A 19,937-nucleotide genomic window follows, 5' to 3' on the forward strand; every position below is an offset into this window, starting at 1 on the left:
AAATAAATGTACACGCTCTTGCTAGCAGTAGTAACAGTTGTCATACTTGACATCGCCCCCACCGTTCCTTTGTAATGCTTACATGTTTCCATTACTTTCATGATTTACATCACAAAACCTTGATTTGCAAACCTGTGTTGAATATACCCAGCTAGCAGCCCATCTGGATATGGTAGGAGGGAGTCTGATCCAGTCACGTATTGCGATCAGTGGCGATGATTAAGTGTTGATAAACAAGTCCGACATTGAAATCCTCCAGCTTTGAGTCTGTGCCCTGCCGTTTAAGCTTCGACTAACCGATAGTGTTGCATTGGGCCCCTCACACCTCCCCAATGAATAAGACCCTAAAAATACATTTCAAGCATTCTCTCTTCATAAATAAAAAAGAATCACAGAAGTGCTGAAAAAATGTGAGTGAAAGAATCAATCAAAATTTATTTTGGAATTAATGAATATTCCTCAGAATTGATACAGTATTAGTACAGAAGAATAAGTCAATGACAACAATGCATTTTAACATTAACTAATCAATTCTTAAGCACTGGTAGGAAACAAGGAACTGGTGCATCAAAAGTATAAGATACATCCCACATCTAAAAATGATTATACATTTGATCAACATTCAAAGATGCACAGACTGACTAAGAAGATTCCATAGTTAACCACAACAATAGTTAAAGGAAACCTACAGAAAGGTGTTACCAGAAGCATCCTCCAACTTATGGGGGACAGAAATTCTTAGGCTAATGAAGTAACTTTTTGACCTAAAACTCTCTAATTTTAGTTTGTTTCATACTTTTAGCTAATTACTACAGAATGTTCGGATCATGTGAGGTTAGGAGGAAAGTTAGATTCTCACACTAGCTTTCTTAAAAAAAATATTTTTATTCTAAGGGACCTTATACATTTAAAATGTAGCTCAGCACATAATTGTTGGCAAATTGCCGCCCTGTTAACCTTTTATCTGTTACCTCAGAGTCAGCAACTAGACGTCACAGAAATTGACAACCTCTTTATTCTGTACATTGCAGTGAAAGATAGTGACCGTTACCTTATTGCTCAACCAAACCACCTTTAAATTAGTTGGAACATCCCCAGTGCCCTCAGCTTAGGTTGGGAAGTCAGTTCTCAATGAATACCCACCATGTCATACAGAGTGGGTAGCCGATTCGATAGGAAGCTGTCTTTCTTTACTTGAATGTCATTGGTTCACAAAAATGTCCACAGCAAACGTGGCAGGATGGACCGAACTCCGGCTCCATAGATGTGCTATTGTTGTTCTAGCGTTTAACAGCTGCTAAAGGTTTAATTTCCAGAATCCTAAAGTGACCTCGTCCTACTCTACTAAATGTACACCTAGTGTACTAGCCTTTATCTCACACCAACTTTACACGCATTTTTACTAGCATCTTAAGGAGAACAAGGGGCATAAAAAGGTTTACCAATACAAAAACAAATTCAATCATTATTACATCTCAATTCCTTGTTACAGATATTTTGGTTCTCTAAAATTACCAAATGCGTCCGCCTCACTCTAGTAATTGTATTACATTGTATTAATTAGGTCTTGGCTCCAGACGGCACGTATGCACTTTCTCGAAGAGAGACATGCTGTATCTACTTTGTGGGTTTACAGCTCGCCCACAGGCTTCCCATTTTCTGTCTCCATCGTTGCTCCATTATCCGTTCTCCCCATTTGTCTATGGCATGCACGAGTCATGCCTCTTTCAGAGTTTAGCCCTCACCAAGAACAGCGACCAACTGCTTCTAAACATACCCAGCGACTATTTTAATCCATTGTTACGGGACTTCTTTCTTATTTATTTAAGTGCGGGACCGGTCCCGCCATACCGTAAACCATTAGAGTGAACGTCGGGAGAAGATGAACTGCTGGGAGCCCGGCAAGAGTCGCCGCTTCCCCTGTTAGTTCAAAATGGTTGTGGCTGCTAGCTCTGGGGCACACCAAGGATGCCATGGCTGCCTTAACAGGTGCTCGCATGTCCGGCATTGCCCTGGACCCTACACATCGCTTTTGGGGCAGCAGAGAACTTCACGCTGCTGCCCCAGAGGCACTTGACCAAAGGCTGCGCGATTCCACCACGAATGGGTTACCCTTGCTCATTTGGCCTAACACAGAGGTGTTGTGTTTACAAGGCAAGAGCCGACGCTTGTTTTGTCTTTTTTGTATATAACTTCCCATGTGGGTTTTTCAGCAGGCACATTGTATTGCAATTGAAACATAATCCATGTTACCATGAGTAATTTGTGATGTTTATGATTGCGTGTTACTCTAAGCAGTGTGCATTTATCTCCTGGTTGGCTGGGCGCTCACTTCTGTTACAGCTGTCGCAAGCAGCCAGGTGCTCAGCAAGACACAGTAGGCTGAATCCAGTAATTAAAGAGTGCTAAAGCACCGCATGTAAAAGGTGTGTTCCAAAGCCACTGAACACCAACGGACACAACCTAGAGAGAGCAGGGATGGAAGACCGGATGGAACCAGATATTGCCCTGGGTCCATGGAGGCCACAGATTAAGATTGGCAACCATGTATACTGGGTGGTCTGTTTCTGTTGCCAGTTCCTCTGAATTGTGATAAAATTGTTTAAGCTCTTAGATACATGTTTTCCATACCTCGAGCACATCAGATCTCACTCAGTGGCTGTGGTCTCACCCAGGCTCTCAGCTTGGACGTCGGTAAGGTGGAGCCAGGGCAACAACAGTTATCTATGGTCTGATCTTTAGTACCACTGACACTGCCCTTGCTACCCCTAGTTTCAGGCATCCAGAAGGCAAAACGGCCCTAAAATGCATTTAATTTTGTACTATCCACCACATTCCTTTCCCCTCGCCCTTCTACTGCAAATAGGTTGTGTTGAGGGGGTGAAGGTGTGACTATGGTTCACGTGCCATGTGGACTGGAGTATGTGACATCACCTCGACTGCTTCTAAATTTTGTTGAATTAATGTCTCTGTGGAGAGGTTTCTACTTGACTGGTCTGGGACAACATTCGCTTTGGTTTAGTCTAACATCAACGAATTGTTGTGGGTTTTTGACAAATTATTGACTTCCAGATTAAATTCCTCAAATCTCACTCCTGTGGACCGTGGTTTCTATGTTTAATGCTACAGTCTGTGGTTGCTGAGTTTTGTTGCTGCTTTTATTGCTGTTACTGCTTCTAAAAAGGTCTGACGCCTCCATTCAATCCGAGATCTTTTCTCGTCCCCCTTCTGCACTGTTGCCTCTCTCTCTCGTGCCTTCCTCCGGTCTGTTTCATACGCCGACCCCTTCCACATGTTACCTTCCTCTCTGTCCCCTCTTCATCGTTCTGCTCAGTCTTGCCATCTCCCTTGGCCTACCTCTGTCTGCTCCTGAACCCTTTCAAACCTTGTATTTCCTCTCCTCCTTCCCAAACTTGTGCCCTTCCACATCCTAATCTTCCACATGGCCCTGATGTTTCCCCTCTTGCCTCAGCTCTCATTCCACGGCTCATTACTACCTTGCCCCCTTCCCTGCCCCCGCCACTTTATTTTTAACGTTTCTTGTTTTCTTCATTCCCCTTCCGTCTACTCCTGTCCTTCCTTCTCTTTTGCTTTCCTATCCGCTTCTCTTTTCCTTCTTTCAATCACTTTACCTCCCACCTCTACGGCTGTGATTCATGCACACAGCAAAGAACTATTGGTTATGCCAATGCTTGTTTTTAGATATGGTGCCCTGACCGTAGAAGTATTGGAATGAAAATGAGGAAATGTGAACATCATTACATACACATATTTGAGCAGATTAAACGGAGAGATCATCATGATCCTTGTGCCAATCATATACACTCAATGACAACAAAGATTCTCAAAATAATTCAGGGAACATTCTTCAGAATCTCAGCAGAGTTTGTAATGTAACAAACACATACATCAGTACAGATTACTACTATATCTTGGCCTAGTACAGGAGGGCTTTTAGTTCCATTACAGTCAATTATACATGTAAAGTTAAGGTCCCATAGCACTACAGAATTATTATCCCCCAAAGAATTCTCTTTTACAAGTTATGTACGACTATAGCTCAAACAGGGCCTACTCAGAACACCAGTGGAGTGGCTCCATAGATTGCCTTTGCTCAAATGTTATCACTGTATGTTCTTACAGATGCTTTGAGAAACAGCCTTCCATACTATGAGAAAAAAGCTTAAAACACTCAAGGCCATATTATCAAGGAACGGCGATAACATTATCGCCGCTTTAGCGGCAGGAAACTGCTGATAAAGCGGCGATAGTGGGCTTGATAATATGCCCTTGAGAATTCCCATAGAAACCCAGGTTCACACCAGAACCTGGGCTTCTATGGGAATTCTCAGGGGCATTTTATCAAGCCCATTATCGCCGCTATAGCTGCAGTTTCCTGCCGCTAAAGCGGCGATAATGTTATCGCCGTTCCTTGATAATATGTCCCCAAGTTAGTCCTAGACATAGGTACACCGAAATTCTAGATATGATTGTTGCATATACACTTTGACTAAAATCCAGCCCTTAAATAACCTTAGCTTTATAACTGTTCACTCTTACATGGTGCTCGTAGCTTTCTGAGAAACTCAATGTACTCGGCTCCTTCGTTCCACATCCATCACAGACACCATTGTTCTAGATGAAACACCATCTAACACCAAGTAAATAAAGTAGCACTAAATAGGAATCTTAAGCAAGCATTGGCAAAGCCAATAGGTCTCGCCTGTGCAAGAGCTATTGGCTTTAGCAATTTGTTTAAGCAATGTTGTACACTAGAGTGGCTGCTGTTCAGCATGGCTAAAAGTTAGTAGGGTAAAGGAGAGTGGCATGAAATGGAGTGTCGTAAAGTGGCGTAGAGTGGAGTGTAAAGGAGCCGCGTGAAGTGGCGTACAGTAGAATTGAGTGGCGAGGAGAGGAGTGTCAAGGAGTAGCGTGCAGTGTTGTGGAGTGTCATGGATGGAGTAGAGTGTCAGAGTGGAAGGACGTAGAGTTGAGTTGCGTAGAGTGGAGCAAAGTATCAGAGTAGAGTGTCAAAGAGTGGAGTGGCAGAGTATCAGGGAGTGGTGCAGAGTGAAGTCTCATAGAAGGAGTGACGTACAGCATTGGTACCGATAACATGGTTGGTTCAAGGTCTCTTTTGTAAGTACAAATGCTGAATTTGTAATTCAGTAATCTATTACCGAATTAGGGCATCCCTCCCTAAAAGCAACTCGAGGTGGTATGTGTGAATGTTTTTGCAACCGAAATGCGGTAACATTCGCATTTTACCGTCCACTATGAGTTGGTGGTAATCCATTTGCATAATCGGAACAGGCCCCAAGAAACCCTTTCCTCTTTGTGAATATAGGGGAAAACATCTTCTAAGAGCAGGCAGTGGTCTGTAGCACTCTTAAAAAATGAAAAAAAACCTGTTCATTTTACATTTAGAAGCGCGTCCTGTTTTCCTTTCCAGAATACGGGGTGCATTTCCAAAACAAATTGCTTTATTTAAAAGCAATCACACACATGGTGGTCTGCTAACCCCAACAGACCACCATTCCTATGATGTTTAGGATTCCCAATGGATCGCAAACGGAAACTTACCTCATGAATATTTATGAGGTTTGTCTATTCGCGACTCACTAGAAATTGCTAAATGTGTTGAACTCCCATTTGTACATGGCTGTTTGCAATTACCGTCCAGCGAATCGCTAGAAATCGCTATTAGGTAATCGCAAACCCTAGAATACGTACATATGGTGCTAGATGTTTCAACTCCTGTGTCTCCTAGGATTTGATTGAACGATGTTAGCAATGAGCCTCATTTCTTCCACATCAAGGCTCCAGAGGCAAATGTCATGCACTGCAAGGATTAACCCAAAGAGCTGCAGCTCACATTTTCCTACTTTCACTTCTCCTGCATGTTTACATTTTTCTCTGGCTGATGTCACAGAATCCTCACGGTTGCATAAAATGACCAAACACCACAACCAGGAATGAATATTCTTCAGTGAGAGCTTGTTAAATCGTTTGGGTGTGTTGGGTTTATATGTTTTATAACTCATCTCTAACATTTGCTGAAAATGCCCGTTTGTCCAAGCATTGTTTATAGTGTTGCTTTTCCAGGTAGCATGATCAGGACTCCCTGATTTTTTTTCATTAGAACTCTTTCGCGGAATAAAAATCAATAGTGTTTCTTCCCATATAGTACACATTGTGCTAGTCTCCCAACAAGTTTCCTTATATTTCATGTTTTTCCTAGATGTGGGAAAATGATCAACAGCAGGGAATAGACACTTTTATGAATCCTTCCTATTAACGCAGTCTTTTATCATCTACTTTGTAACAGCTGGTGTTTGAATGTCCCACATAATTGCAATGTTATCATTTTCTATAAACCTTCATCCCACAAAAACTGCCCTTTTTTGCTTTGGTGTATGTCCACGCATGGATCAGTATTATTGTTCATGTAATTCAAATTATTAAAAGTTTCACTGCATCTCTATGTTTATTTCTATGTGTGTTCAGTGATGGTGTGTTTTTGCTGATGTGTTTGTAGGTCTAATAATCGAGTAAAGCTCTTCACACATTCACTGCAATGATATAGGTTTTCCTCTGTGTGGGTTCGCTGATGCTGTTTTAGGTTTGATAATTGACTAAACCGCTTCACACATTTGCCGCAATTATATGGCCTTTCCCCTGTGTGTGTTCGGTGATGTCTTTGTAGGTCTGATAATCGAGTAAAGCTCTTCACACATTCACTGCAATGATATAGATTTTCCCCTGTGTGTGTTCGCTGATGCTGTTTTAGGTCAAATAATCGACTAAACCTCTTCACACATTCACTACAATGATGTGGCTTTTCCTCTGTGTGTGTTCGCTGATGTCTTTTTAGGGCTGATAAGTGACTAAACCGCTTCACACATTTGCTGCACTGATATGGCTTTTCTCCTGTGTGTGTTCGCTGATGTCTTTGTAGGTCTGATAATCGAGTAAAGCTCTTTACACATTCACTGCAATGATATAGGTTTTCCCATGTGTGTGTTCTCTGATGGTGTTTTAGGTCTGATAATCGACTAAACCTCTTTATAGATTCACTGCAATTATATGGTTTTCCCTTGTGTGTTTGCTGATGTTTTTGTAGGTGTGAAAATTGACAAAAGCTCTTCACACATTCACTGCAACGATATGGCTTTTCCCCTGTGTGTGTTCGCTGATGTGTTTGTAGGTTTGATAATCGAGTAAACCGCTTCACACATTCACTGCAATGATATGGCTTTTCCCCTGTGTGTGTACTCTCATGTTCTTTTAGGTGTGCTAATCGACTAAACCTCTTCACACATTCACTGCAATGATATGGTTTTTCCCCTGTGTGTGTTCGCTGATGTCTTCGTAGGTCTGATGATTGACTAAAGCTCTTCACACATTCACTGCAATGATATAGGTTTTCTCCTGTGTGTGTTCGCTGATGTCTTTGTAGGTCTGATAATCGACTAAACCTCTTCACACATTCACTGCAATTATATGGTCTTTCCCAGATGTGTGTTCTCTGATGGTGTTTTAGGCTTAATAAATGTTTAAAGATCTTCTCACATTTACTACACTTGAATGGCTTTTCCCCTGTGTGTGTTCGCTGATGCTCTTTAAGGAGTGCAGTTTGACTAAAGCTCTTTTCACATTCAGTGCATTTGAACTGTTTGTCTCCTCTGTGTGTTTGCAGATGGCGTTTTAATATTGATGACAAACTAAAGCTCTTGCTGCATGTGTCTGATACTTCTTTTTTGGTTAGCGTCTCGGAGTCTGGTATATATTTGTCTATATCCCATGACTGTGTTTCTCGATGAGCCAAAATCACTGATAAAGCACTTTTATTATTCTCACATTCCCTGTATGTGTGTGGCATTTTGCATGTTTGCTTTCCGATTTAACAATAAAGGACAAAGGTCACTAAATACTTGCCACACATAATCTGTTTAAGGCTTGTTTGTGGGTGATTGTGTCTTTAAACTGGATAATGGTTCTGCACAGTCGTGGGTAAAGATCCATGCTCCTTCTGGTCGGTGCAAATTGGGACAGTACGCTGTATTTTAGATAGCAGAATGCCTCTTTCCTTTACCCTTCAGTTGTTTGGCTTCACTCCATTGTGCTTTTCTCTGGCTGCTGTGGAATGGCCTGAAAGAGTTTAGAATACACATCTAGCACTGAATGGTGGTCTGATATCACTTTAGAAAGGAAAGCAGTACTGTAATCACATCATACCAATCCCACAATGAAAGCTGGTATTGGACATGTTTACCCAAGAGGGGGATTATTAGTGTTGTTGTCATTTTTTAAAGGTCATTTCTTAGTTTTGTGGCATGGAGGTGCAGAGCTCAGACTCGTAGAATCATTTAATTGCCCATGACGCTTCTTACAGGATCTGTCAGTTTATGTTCTGGTTTGTCTGTCGCTGACTGCACTTGTGTTTTTCTGAATACAAGCGCTCAATATTTCGGACTGTTTTTCCAGATCTACAGGATTATCTTCATTATCCTTAAACATTTTGTACATTCAAGGATTGTTTTCTGTTGGATGTAAAGAGATTTAAAATTACTTACATGGAAACATTATGGAATATGCGTACACATTTTCTTTTTAATTCAAAATAATTTTTAATGAAGTAGACTGAAGAAACAAATGGGTGGAAAGGAACTGATAAGGTATAAAGGTCATTGCTAATTCACAACGTCACTTAATGCAAACATCACAGCTGTCATTGATACGGTCACTGATAATGTCATAACATAAAACACTTACATCTTACATGTCATTTATTTATTTATTCAGTATTTTCTATTGCACGAACAAGACTCAAGCTTGGGTGTCAGAGAGCTTTACAGTTCAACAGCATTCAAATTCCGAAGATATACAAGTCCTTTAAGCACATTACGAGGTATATGTAGCCATCCAACAGTGGAATATGCTTAAACTTACTAATAGTATACATATTGAAGCTTACTATGAATTAACTCAAGTTATAGTAGTACATGTCATGTCATACGTAAATTTAAAAATAATACAATTACTAAAGATTACGAGGAATCCACACTAGTTACAGTATTACATGTCCAGTCAAATACAAATGTGGCTTGATAGAAGTACCTGTCATTAGACAACGTCCCTGTCATCTAGAGCAGTGACTTAATGTACCAAACAGAGCTGATTATAGGTGATAGAGTTAAATCGTTGAAAGCAAACTGGCTTGCGCTATCCCCAGTTTCATTGTTCTGAGATTAGCAGGACAATAATCCTGCTTACTGTAGCCTACTGGAACAGTTGAATGCAGAAGTTCGAAAGATTGTCTGTTGTTCTCAGAAAGAGCCCTAGTATTGTCTGCTGTTAGTTATGGGAGTAGTTTGCTCATAAGAAAGGATTTAGCCTCCTTACATGTTACATTTTGATAACGCCGTAGCCTTATATGCATAAAGTATCACATTTAAGAGTTACAAATAACATATGACAACTGTAATATCGTAAGTGTCATTGGTACACAACATCAGCCTACATAATTTGTCTAGATCGAGGGGGTTTGTTGGTGGTGAAGTAGTTTTTAAGTATTCCCATATAGCTCCTTGTTGTGGTTACCATGGGGAGTGTTTTTTTTTTTTATGAAGTTTATTCTACTCCGTCAAGAAGTGTACAATTCAGCATCTGGCCTACAACCTCGTCGGGGCCGGCAATGCGACAATGCAGGTGTGCAGTTAACGTAATGCTAGGGGTTAGGGGAATACACAGCAAGCCACCTACAACCCCATCGGGCCGGCCGCGTTGGGAGGAACTTGTAACTTTAACGGTAGAATTAGCGTTGTACACACGGAGTACTAAACACAGTCAACCAACAAAGTCATAAATTGTGCTCGGCTCCACTGATTCACGGTATCCCATCAAGGTGTAGCTAGTCTGATAGGATGTTGTGACCTATTGAGCGTGCATTAGTGAATTGTTGTGGGCAGTACCTTCCAGTCTGCAGTGTGCACGGCCCAGCTAAGTGGGTTCGTCCGGGGATGTTACCCCTCTGCAAGGGGTTTCCATGGTAATGTCCGTGTTAGCGGCATGTTCTAGTAAGTAAGTCTGCAGAGGGACCCATATATCTTTAGGGCGGGATGATGGGGGTTGAAGATCTGCGTACAGGTGTGATTGCTCTTGACAGTAAGTGAGGTCTCGAATCCACTCCATAAATTTTGGCGCTCTACCCCTGCCCCATTTACAAACAATTCTTCTTTTAGTGAGCAGTAGCGCCAATGATGTATACTTGCGCATTTTGGCAGCTATGGGTTCTGTGTACCCTAACAGGGCGGTAAGGGGATCTGCAGGGATGTGTAGGCCTGTCATAAGGTCTAACGCAGGAAGTACTTCTGCCCAAAACTGCTGTATTAAAGGGCAATCCCAGGCCAGGTGCGTAAAGTCGGCCCCTTCCCTGCCGCATCGGGCACAGTGGTCATTGTCACAAATTTTGAGCCTGTACATCCATGCCGGCGTATAATATAAGCAATGGAGATATTTGTAGTGTGTAATTCTAAGCCTGCTGCTGGCAGAAATCTCCCCTATCAGTTTGCAACAGTATGCCCACTGTTTTTCGGTGATAGGGGGACCCAGTTCGTCCTCCCATTTGGTTTGGGCTGAAGGTAGGTCGTATTCTCTGTTGGTTTGTACAGTGCGATATAGGAGTTAGAGCATATGTGCGGGGGTATCCTGCTGCAACAAGACATGCAGCGCAGGCATCGTAGGTGGTTCGTGGGGAAAGTCGGGTGTGGCCACCTTCACATTTTGCCGAAGTCTTATATAGTAGAAGCGGACTAATGGGGTGGGGTTCACCTCTTTAAAGAATTCATCACTAGTACAGAATTTCCCATTGGCATACAATTGCCCCCAGGTGATTAGGGAGAGTTTTCTAAAGAGCCGACAGCATCCGCCTTCACGTGTAACCGGGAGATCCTGACGTCCAATAAGGGGCAGGAGCAGAGAATACAATAGAGTGCATTGGGTAACCATGGCCAGATTGCGCCATGCACTGACAGTGCACTGGACGGTGGTGGCTACGAGATGTCTAGGAACCCCAGGGGCACTTAGATAAGCAGTACTGGGGGTGGGAGTCATGTATCCGCATTCTATCGCCAAGTGAGGCATGAAGGGGGGGGGGGTTTCATCCAGTGGGCAGCGAATTGTGCCTGAGCGCAGATATAATATAACTCAATATACGGTACAGAGAAACCACCCCATACAAGTCGGATACACTGGGACTTAATAGCCGAGAAAAAGTGACGGCTAGGGGCAGAGGGGATGTTGACGAATAAGTAAAGGAGCTTAGGTAGAATGATCATCTTGATAATTGCTGCTCTACCGGCCATGGATAGGGGCAGCGCAATCCATCCTGTAACTTTATCAGTGATGTAATCTAACACCCGTCCATAGTTGGCCCTCATGAGCTCCTCCCGGGTACGAGAGACAGTGATCCCAAGATAGTTGAGTGAGTCGGCACACCAGGTAAGGGGATAATCTGATACAAGCCGCATGTTGGAGTCTGTGAGGGGAAATATCTGCGACTTAGACCAGTTTAGGTTGATCCCTGACAGTTGGCCAAACTGAAGGAATAAGCGTAAGATGGGATTTAAGCTAATGCTTGGGTGTCGCAGATAGAGTGTGAGGTCATCAGCATATAATGAGATGAGTATCTGTCTCTCTGGGTAGATGATAGCGTGTGTTCGATAATGTTGTCTTATTTTCGCGGCAAGGGGTTCAACTGTTAAAGCAAATAGGAGGGGGGAAAGGGGACAACCCTGTCGGGTGCCGCGTGCCAATGGGAAGGAGGAAGAGCGTAGGCCATTGACCATCACGGAGACTCAGAGTCCTGTGTATAACTAAATAATCCAGGAAAGGGGGGGGAAATCCCATTCTCACCAGGACAAAGGATAGGTAATCCCATTCCAGGGAGTCAAATGCCTTGGTGGCATCCAGGATTATGGCAGCCGCATCTTCTGCGGGATCTATGTCTTGTAGCAGCGTGAACAACGTGCGCCAGTTATGAGCAGTACTCCTGTGTGGGATGAAGCCAGAATGATCGGGAAGAACCAGTGCTGGCATAAGGGCTGATACGATTTGCAACTAGTTTGGCCAGGATTTTAGCGTCCACATTTCTAAAGGAAAGGGGCATGTATGACTCTAGGTGCGTGGGTTCTTTACCAGGTTTGGGTAAGGAAATAATGAGCGCCTGGCGCATTGTATGGGGTTGTGTTGGAAACCGGGCAACCGGGTCAGCAGTCACCAGGTTTCCAAGCACAACGGTAGCTTGGCTCGAGCGGTTGGGGGTCAGGCACCGTGTGAAGCGTACGTCACACCCTCACAATAACCATGCGTTCATCCGTTCCAAAAACGACACTACACCGTAAAAATTATGAAAGAAAGTAGTTTGTCTTTATCTTATTTTCTCTTAGTTGCAGGGTTCATAAAATAAATACAGTACCATAAGATTCTCCTTTAAAAGGGTAGGTCAAATAAATAATACCACAGTGGGGTTTCAATAAATAGGATCAGGTCATAAATAAGCAAGGAATAAATATAGGTGCAATAAACACAGAGGGCAATTAAATACTGTCAGACAATAAATACTATGCAGGAATAAATACAGTCAGACCATAAATAAAACTCCTTCAATAAATAATATAAGCATTCAATAACAATTGCAAATCAGATCACATTTATGAGGTAGTCTGGCTTTACTATGCCCAAGTACAGCTTGTGGTCATTTGGATGACATGGGGGGTGTCCCACCTAGATTGGTCAAGGCTGGGCCTGCACTGAGGTAGACTAAGGGTAACCTACGGATCTTGCTCTCCCACAATACACAACCCCTCACAGAGGTCACTACACCAGTCTCAGTTCACCCCTGGCACTCCCAGGCTGGTTCTAACACCCCTCTAGCCCCTAGAATGGTCCTTTAGGGCTCCACAGGGCCTCAGATGCCCTTTCTACCACTTACTGCCCTTTTCACGATGATCGGCTCCGCTCGGCGCCGGGTCGGCGTCGCTGGACGGCTCCGGTTCGATGTCGCGTCGATCTGTTCCACTTGACGCCGTGTCGATGCCGTCTGGCGGTTCCGGTTCGATGTCGCTGGGCGGCCTCGGTTCGATGTCGCGTCGATCTGCTTTACCTGACGCCGGGTCGGTGCCGTGAGGCGGCTCCGGATCGATGTCGCTGGGCGGCCTTGGCTCGATGTCGTGTTCCGGCGTCACAGGGTCACGGTCTCCCCGCTTCCGGGTGTCTCCGGAGTGCGACCTCCACTCCCGACCTCCGTCGGCTCCACCTCGGGTTCCGGCGACTCCGGAGTGCGATCTCCACTCCCGCCCTCCTGCGCGCTTCACCTCGACCTCAGGCGACTCCGGAGTGCGACCTCCACTCCCGATCTCCTGCGCGCTTCACCTTGGTTTCCGGCGACTCCGGAGGGCGGATTTCACTCCCCCGTCGACGCCTCACCTCGACCTCAGGTGACTTCCTACTCGACCTCCGGTAACTCTCCACGACCTCCGTCGGCGCCCTCTATCGACCTCTGGCGGCTCCGGGTACGACGTCTGCTTTCCGTCAGCGCCGCTTCTCCACCTCGGGCTCCAGGTCTCCAGGCTTCTCGACGTCAGGACTCCAGGAGGATACTGCTGTACAGGTCAGGAACTTGTGGGTCGTCTTCTTTAAGGCCTCTTCACAATATTTAGGTCCTTAAGATGGTTTTTCTGGTCTTGGTCCCACACAGGGCTCTAGGCTGGGCTTGGTCAGTAGGGACTAGCATCAAGGGTGGGTTTCTGGACCCCACTCCAAGCACTGGTTTCCACCCCTGCTGCCTCACTCCTTCCTCCTTCTGAATCTCTGTCCTCTCTCCTCTCCAGTCAAGTGCCAACTGCCACACTGAGATGGCCTCCCAACATTCTAAACTGCCTCCAACTGTCACAGGGTTCCAGAATGTTGCAGAAGGTTCTAGAAATCTCCAGTGGGTTCTGATGATGTCACAGGTGGCCTCCATTTTGTGTCTCAGGCCCTCAGACAGAAGTTCCAGGGGTAGGGAAAATGGCTCCCTGACCCTGCATCAACACTAAAAAGTCTGGTGGTTCCCAAAAAGGAAAAATTATAACAGGGTTTGAGGCAAAAGTGGTACAAAATAAATAATGATGAGGAGGGACCACCCAAAGGGCTGACAGGTCTAACAGGTTGAATCCCAGTTTCTCTAGCCTCCTCGAACACGTGCCGCAGTACGGGGATGAGTAAGTGTCGATACATTTTATAAAACTCGACTGGTAGGCCATCTGGCCCCGGAGCTTTGCCAGAATGTAACTGCATAATAGCGGATATTATCTCCTCATCTTCGTGGTGTGCGAGCAGGAACTCACATTGGCCATTCCCCAGCCAGGCTATGGCGGTGTCTTCAAAAAAATGATTTAAAGTCTACTGGGGCATGGCGGTGAGTAGTGTATAAAGTTTTGTAGCAACGCTTAAACGCGGCAAGGATGGCCGAGGAGTCCCTATGCGTCTGCCCTTCCTCATGCTCTATTTCTAAGACAGTATTTGTAAAGCGTGGAGGTCGAATGGAGGAGGCCAGGGCCCGCCCCTCTCCGTACTGGCGAGCTATGTGATATTTACCGCTCAGCAGTTTCTTGATAATCTGTGAGCAGTGTACGCAATAGTGCCAGTGCCGCCGGAGATGGTGTGATTTGGATCTCTGACTCAATTTGTTTGATTGCTAGTCCTGTCTTGCGGAGCGTATTGCGAATATCTTTTAATACCCCTCCACTCTTGGCTATGCAAATACCGCGTATGGTAGCTTTGAAAGCTTCCTATAGTGTAGAGTATTGAGGGACAGAGCCAGTGTTGTGAAGGAAGTAGTCCGATATCTCTTGCTCCAACTCGGTCTTAAACACCGGGTCCAGCAGCGACAGTGGATGGAGCCGCAATGATAGGTAAGGGGACCCACCCTGTGATGGGGTAAGAGACAACAGCACAGGAGAGTGATCCGAGTATGTGCGGGGTAGATAAGCTATATGTGATGCCCACGTTGCCAGACCCCGATCCAGCAACCAATAATCTATGCGCGACCAGGAACCGTGAGCGGAGGAATAGCAAGAACCCTGAGGTGTCAGTGGGTGGCGAAGTCTCCATGGATCTACTAGGTCGCCTCCTTCGACCATATTGTTAAGGGCCATTTGCGCAGGTGTGTAGTGGTGTGGTTGCGGGTGCGACCTGCCCATGCTAGGATTAAGTACCACGTTAAAATCGCCTCCCCATAATAAGTGTGTGGTGCCCTAATTTTGTATTTTCCCCCACAGCACCCGGAAAAACTCTGGGTCATCCGAATTAGGACCAAAGCATGACACCATAGTAATGGATTGCGCTGTGAGCCTTCCCCACATTATATTGAATCTGCCTTGTGGATCTGCATAAGAGCCCATGGGGGTGTACGGGGGTGTGCGTTTCAGCAGAATGGAAGTGCCCCGTACGTATGAAGGAAAACACGAGAAACCTCTATGATTGGCCCATCATGTTGCAAACGTGGGGGGTAAACTAGGAGATAGATGAGTTTCCTGCAGCATCGCACACTGGACATTGTGACGATCCAAGTATGCAAGGATATGCCGGCGCTTACGGGGGTTACCCAAGCCTCTCACATTCCCCGTAAAAAAATTAAACTGGAGTGCCTTGGGGTCGGACTCTGCCATTCAGATTAAAGATAATGCGTTCATAGGTCATTGTGGGCGTAACTGTGTAGTAATGTAGTCACATGTGGAGCCATGACAGTGGTATAGACAGTAAAACAATAACACCCCCCACCCCGTTCCCTCCGCCACCCATAACAGCAAACCCAATCAGCTGTGCGACATCCCTCCCCCCCTGCCTAGCAATCTCCCACAACCCGGTCCCAACAGGAGACAATGAAATGACATTACTTCCATGTTATTTCAAGTTCAAACAAAAGGGGTCACCTGGTGGGCGGCGGCCAGAGGGCATCCAGGTGTTCCTCGCATGTGCGAAGGTATTCAGGCATAGTATCTGAGGTCCATTTTGGAAGTGAATTTGATGCATTTCATAGGCCTGATCGCGTCAGTTCAATAGGGTAAAATCGGGGTGCAAGAGGCAATGGGGCCGCGCAGGGCCAGCCGCAGGGCACTATCTAGTAACCCTTTACTGTGAGTCCCGTCGTTCAATGTCTGACGCGCCTCTACCGTTCTCCTCTTGCCGCACTGGCGGTGTTCGGGCATTTTGGGCAGAGCCTTGATGAAGTCCTGAGCATGCTGCGGGTTAGTAAAAAAATGCATCTTCCTTTGGGAAGTCACCCTCAGGCGCGCCGGGAATAGCATGGCGTAAGGGATGTTAAGCTGTTGTAGCTTCTTCTTGACCTGGAGAAACTTGCGCCTCTGCTCCTGTACAGCCATAGTGAAGTCTGGATATATGGAGATCTCTGCTCCCTCATGCGTGAGACGGCCTTTCTCTCTGGACAGTCGAAGGACTGTGTCGCGATCCCGGTAGTTCAGCACTTTGGCTATTATGGGTCGTGAGGGAGCTCCAGGCGGGGGGCGGCTTGCCAGCGACCGGTGCGCCCTCTCCACCACAAATACCGCCGAGAATTTCTCTCTGCCAAAAAGTGCGATGAGCAAGCGCTCCACATACTCCTCCATCCTTCCAGTGTCCGTGGATTCCGGTACGCCCAAAATGCGGAGGTTGTTCCTACGGGAGCACGATTCCAACTCCTCTTTTTTTGCGGCGATCACTTTCAACATTTTGTCCATTTCAAGGGCGCAGGCGGAGGTGGCATTGGATGTATCCTCCAGGTCGGATATTCGTCTCTCTGCCTCGGCGAGGCGGTCCTCGTGTTTGTCCACCCTGCACTTCAAACCGTCCATCCTGGCCGACATGGAATCCATTTTAGATGCGATCGACGTCAGACTCTCCTGCATGACAAGAAGCAATTCCTTCCATTGCGCCGTGGACGGGGTCTCAATAGGATCCTCATCCGGGCCTGTTTGGGAACGAGACGTCTTACGGGTATCGAAGGTGAGCTTCGCCTGCTTGCCATCCGGTTTCCCCATTGTGGCCCTCCGGAAGGAATGGAGATTGAGCAGGGCACAGGGGGACTCACCAATCAATCGAAGTGTAGTGGAGCCACTAGATGAAACCCGCAATGCAGGCGACCCCCTCTCCCAGGGGCGCTGCAGGAAGGTCCGCACACTCCCAAGACCACACCGTGTGCTCCCTCACTATCCCCTTCCACGTGATGGGTATCCCAACCCGGACAGTGTTGCCTCCGTGTATAGCTGGGCTGAGGGTGGGCGCGAGCCTGTGCAGACAGTCTAACCGGAGGCCGTGGCCCAGGCAGAGGGCGGTATTTTGGGCCCCCGAGCCGGTATCCCTGCGGACCGTCACCGCTGCTCTGACCCCTCAGGATGCGGGCTTGGAGGCGCGGCAAGAGGCAGGGCCGCAAAACTATCCCAGCGTTAGGGGGTGAAGAAATTAGGCCGTAGAGCCTAGCAGCAGCGGCGGCCCATCAATAGGCCTCCATCGCAGCCCTCATGTCAGCTCCTCCTCCCCTATTCGGTGGTCGGCTGCAGCCTGAACCGCTCACCGCTGCAGTTGTCTCGAACGCGGTGCAGGCGCTGAGCCGAAGGCTGCCCCGGTCTCCAGTGAGGAGCGACAGTCACTCTCAGTAACGGGTAGCGGGACTAGGCCGCCGCACACCAGCACGCGCCGCCCGCACCCACCCGCCCCACACGGCCACAGCAGCGTCGCCCCAGCCGGTCAGCACTCTTACCCCGGCTCAGGCAACCCGACCAGCCGCCATGATGACCAGCGCAGGCCCGCAAGGCTGCCTCCCAGGAAAGAGCACTTCAGGGTAAGCAATCCGCTCGCTCTTGCCTCCAGCTCACTGCCATACGTCCCTTACACGGATATGGCCACTTTTGCTGAATTAGAGTGCCAGGATGGCAAGGATTAGAGGAGGATTAGTGCCCGAACTACAAGAGCCTCACGCGGGTGCGGCCATCTTGTTTTGCGCCCTCAAGCGCCCCTTCCATGCGGAGTGTTGCAAAGGAATATTATCAGCCCCCCGATATGTGATACCCAACTAAGCCAGGCTTGAAAGGAAGCCTTGTGTGTAGTCTTAACATCAGATGTCAGTAAAAGATCAAGTAGACGGCGGTCTACAGGGCATCTAATGTTCGGGTCAAGGAAGCCTTCAATGAGATATGAGAATTCTTTCTTAGGAGCTATAGTAAATAAATTTGTGATAAAGGAGAAAACCTTATCCTGAAAGGGGCCTACCGATTTGCAGTTCAAAATGAGGTGAGAAAGGTCTCTGTTTTTTTCATAGCAATTCCAACAGACAGGGTCCTCTAAAATGTTTACTGTGTGCAGGTGAGAAGGTGTCCCAAAAACATTCTGTATTGGCCAGAAATTAGTTTGAGATGGTACTGATGAGATCTTATGTGAGGTGACAGATTTCCATATGTTGTCTAGTTGGTCTCAGATGTGGGTGTAGAAGAAGGAGTATCCCTATATTCTGTTGTTCATTTATTCATTCTCGACGTCTTGGGTTGCAATAAGTGATATAATTTGGACACCTGATTGCCTAGTATGTCACATTTATGAAGGAGTGTTGGTTCAGACGGTTCTCTATAATGGCATTTAGATTTGGTAATAGCCTTCTTTAGTTTAAAAAAATTATAGAATTCTTGATCTAACTGGTATTGTGTTTGTAAGTTTGAGAAGAGTTTCTGGATCCGAGTTATTGAGGAAAGAAGATGCCTCTGGTGATCCATGATTCCAAGTGAGGGTCCGGCCATCTTATGTGATGTTTGGGTTGTGCAAGAGAAAGGCTAAAGAGGAGAAATTCATCTCTGAAGGTCGTTTTTTTAAATCAAAAGTTAATAGGGCATTCCTAGTATTTTTTAGAATGTATTTAGAAGTGGTGTATGCTTGCATGTTGGTTTAAAGTTGAGTAACAGGGTCTAGTTTTCAACCTCTAACAACTTGGGGTGTAGTTATTAGGTTCTTGGAACCAGTAGATACCTTGTTTAGCTAAGAAAGCTGTCTGGTAATCTCTGAAAATTTGCTAAATTGACGCCACCTACAATATTGGCTAGGCAGAGTTTTTCACGGATATTCTAGTTTTTTTACCTTTCTGTAGGAAAGAGCCCCCCACTTTTGCTTGACACATGATGCACTTTGACTTGGTGTGCCCTGGGTCCCTGCTAATCAGGTTCCTGGGGCCTGTGTCTTTCCCAAAGCTGTGCCTTTGTACCCCCACTTGGCATCTCTGGCCACAGGTAAGCCCCTGGTAAAAGGTACAATGGGAACCAAGGTCACTGTGAGCAGAGAAGGCCTGTAAGGGCTGCAGCACCTATTGTGTCACTCTTAGAGGTCCTGTAACTTAACACCCACACACTGCCTTTGCAGGTTGCATGTTTTGGAGCTGAGAAAAATGAAGAGTCAACATGGCACACATCCCTGTGTGCATTCCTACAATCCGCTGCCTGTTGCCTACGTAAGCCACCCCTCTAGCAGGGTGCACTAGACCAAAGGTGAGGGTAGATTGGCATGAGCCCTGTACCCCTACAGTGTCTAAGTCCATTCTTAGACATTGTAAGTGCATTGAAGCCATACATAGTTTATGGTCTGGGAGTTGGTCATTACAAACTCACCAGTCCCATAATGGCTTCACTGAAACCTGGGAAGTTTGGTAGCAAACTTTTCAGCACATTAAACCCACACTGATGCCAGTGTCGGATTTAATGTAAAATGCACACAGACAGCATCTTAGAGATGTCCTCTGAAAACTACCAGTCCTGGAGTGGTTTCTGAGTGGCTGTTCACCAGCTGCCACCCCAGACAGGTATCTGGACCTGTGGGTAGAGAGTCTCCGCCCTATGGGTCCAGAAACAAAGCCCATC

General features: G+C 46.2%; 1 protein-coding gene across 5 annotated transcripts in view; it reads right to left on the minus strand.

Annotated features, from left to right (window-relative positions):
- Window positions 1-409: 409 nt before the first annotated feature.
- The window catches only part of LOC146835324 (uncharacterized), an 84,856-nt gene continuing 65,328 nt past the window's right edge, over window positions 410-19,937 (minus strand). For all 5 annotated transcript variants that reach the window (XM_085602904.1, XM_085602903.1, XM_085602907.1 and 2 more), the window contains one exon: window positions 410-8,543. In XM_085602904.1, the coding sequence (XP_085459030.1) occupies window positions 6,494-7,882 (1,389 nt within the window). In that variant the 5' untranslated portion in view covers window positions 7,883-8,543 and the 3' untranslated portion in view covers window positions 410-6,493. The remainder of the gene's footprint in view (window positions 8,544-19,937) is intronic.

The sequence above is a fragment of the Triturus cristatus genome, chromosome 4_2 (genome assembly GCF_964204655.1).
Source record: "Triturus cristatus chromosome 4_2, aTriCri1.1, whole genome shotgun sequence".
NCBI lineage: Eukaryota > Metazoa > Chordata > Amphibia > Caudata > Salamandridae > Triturus > Triturus cristatus.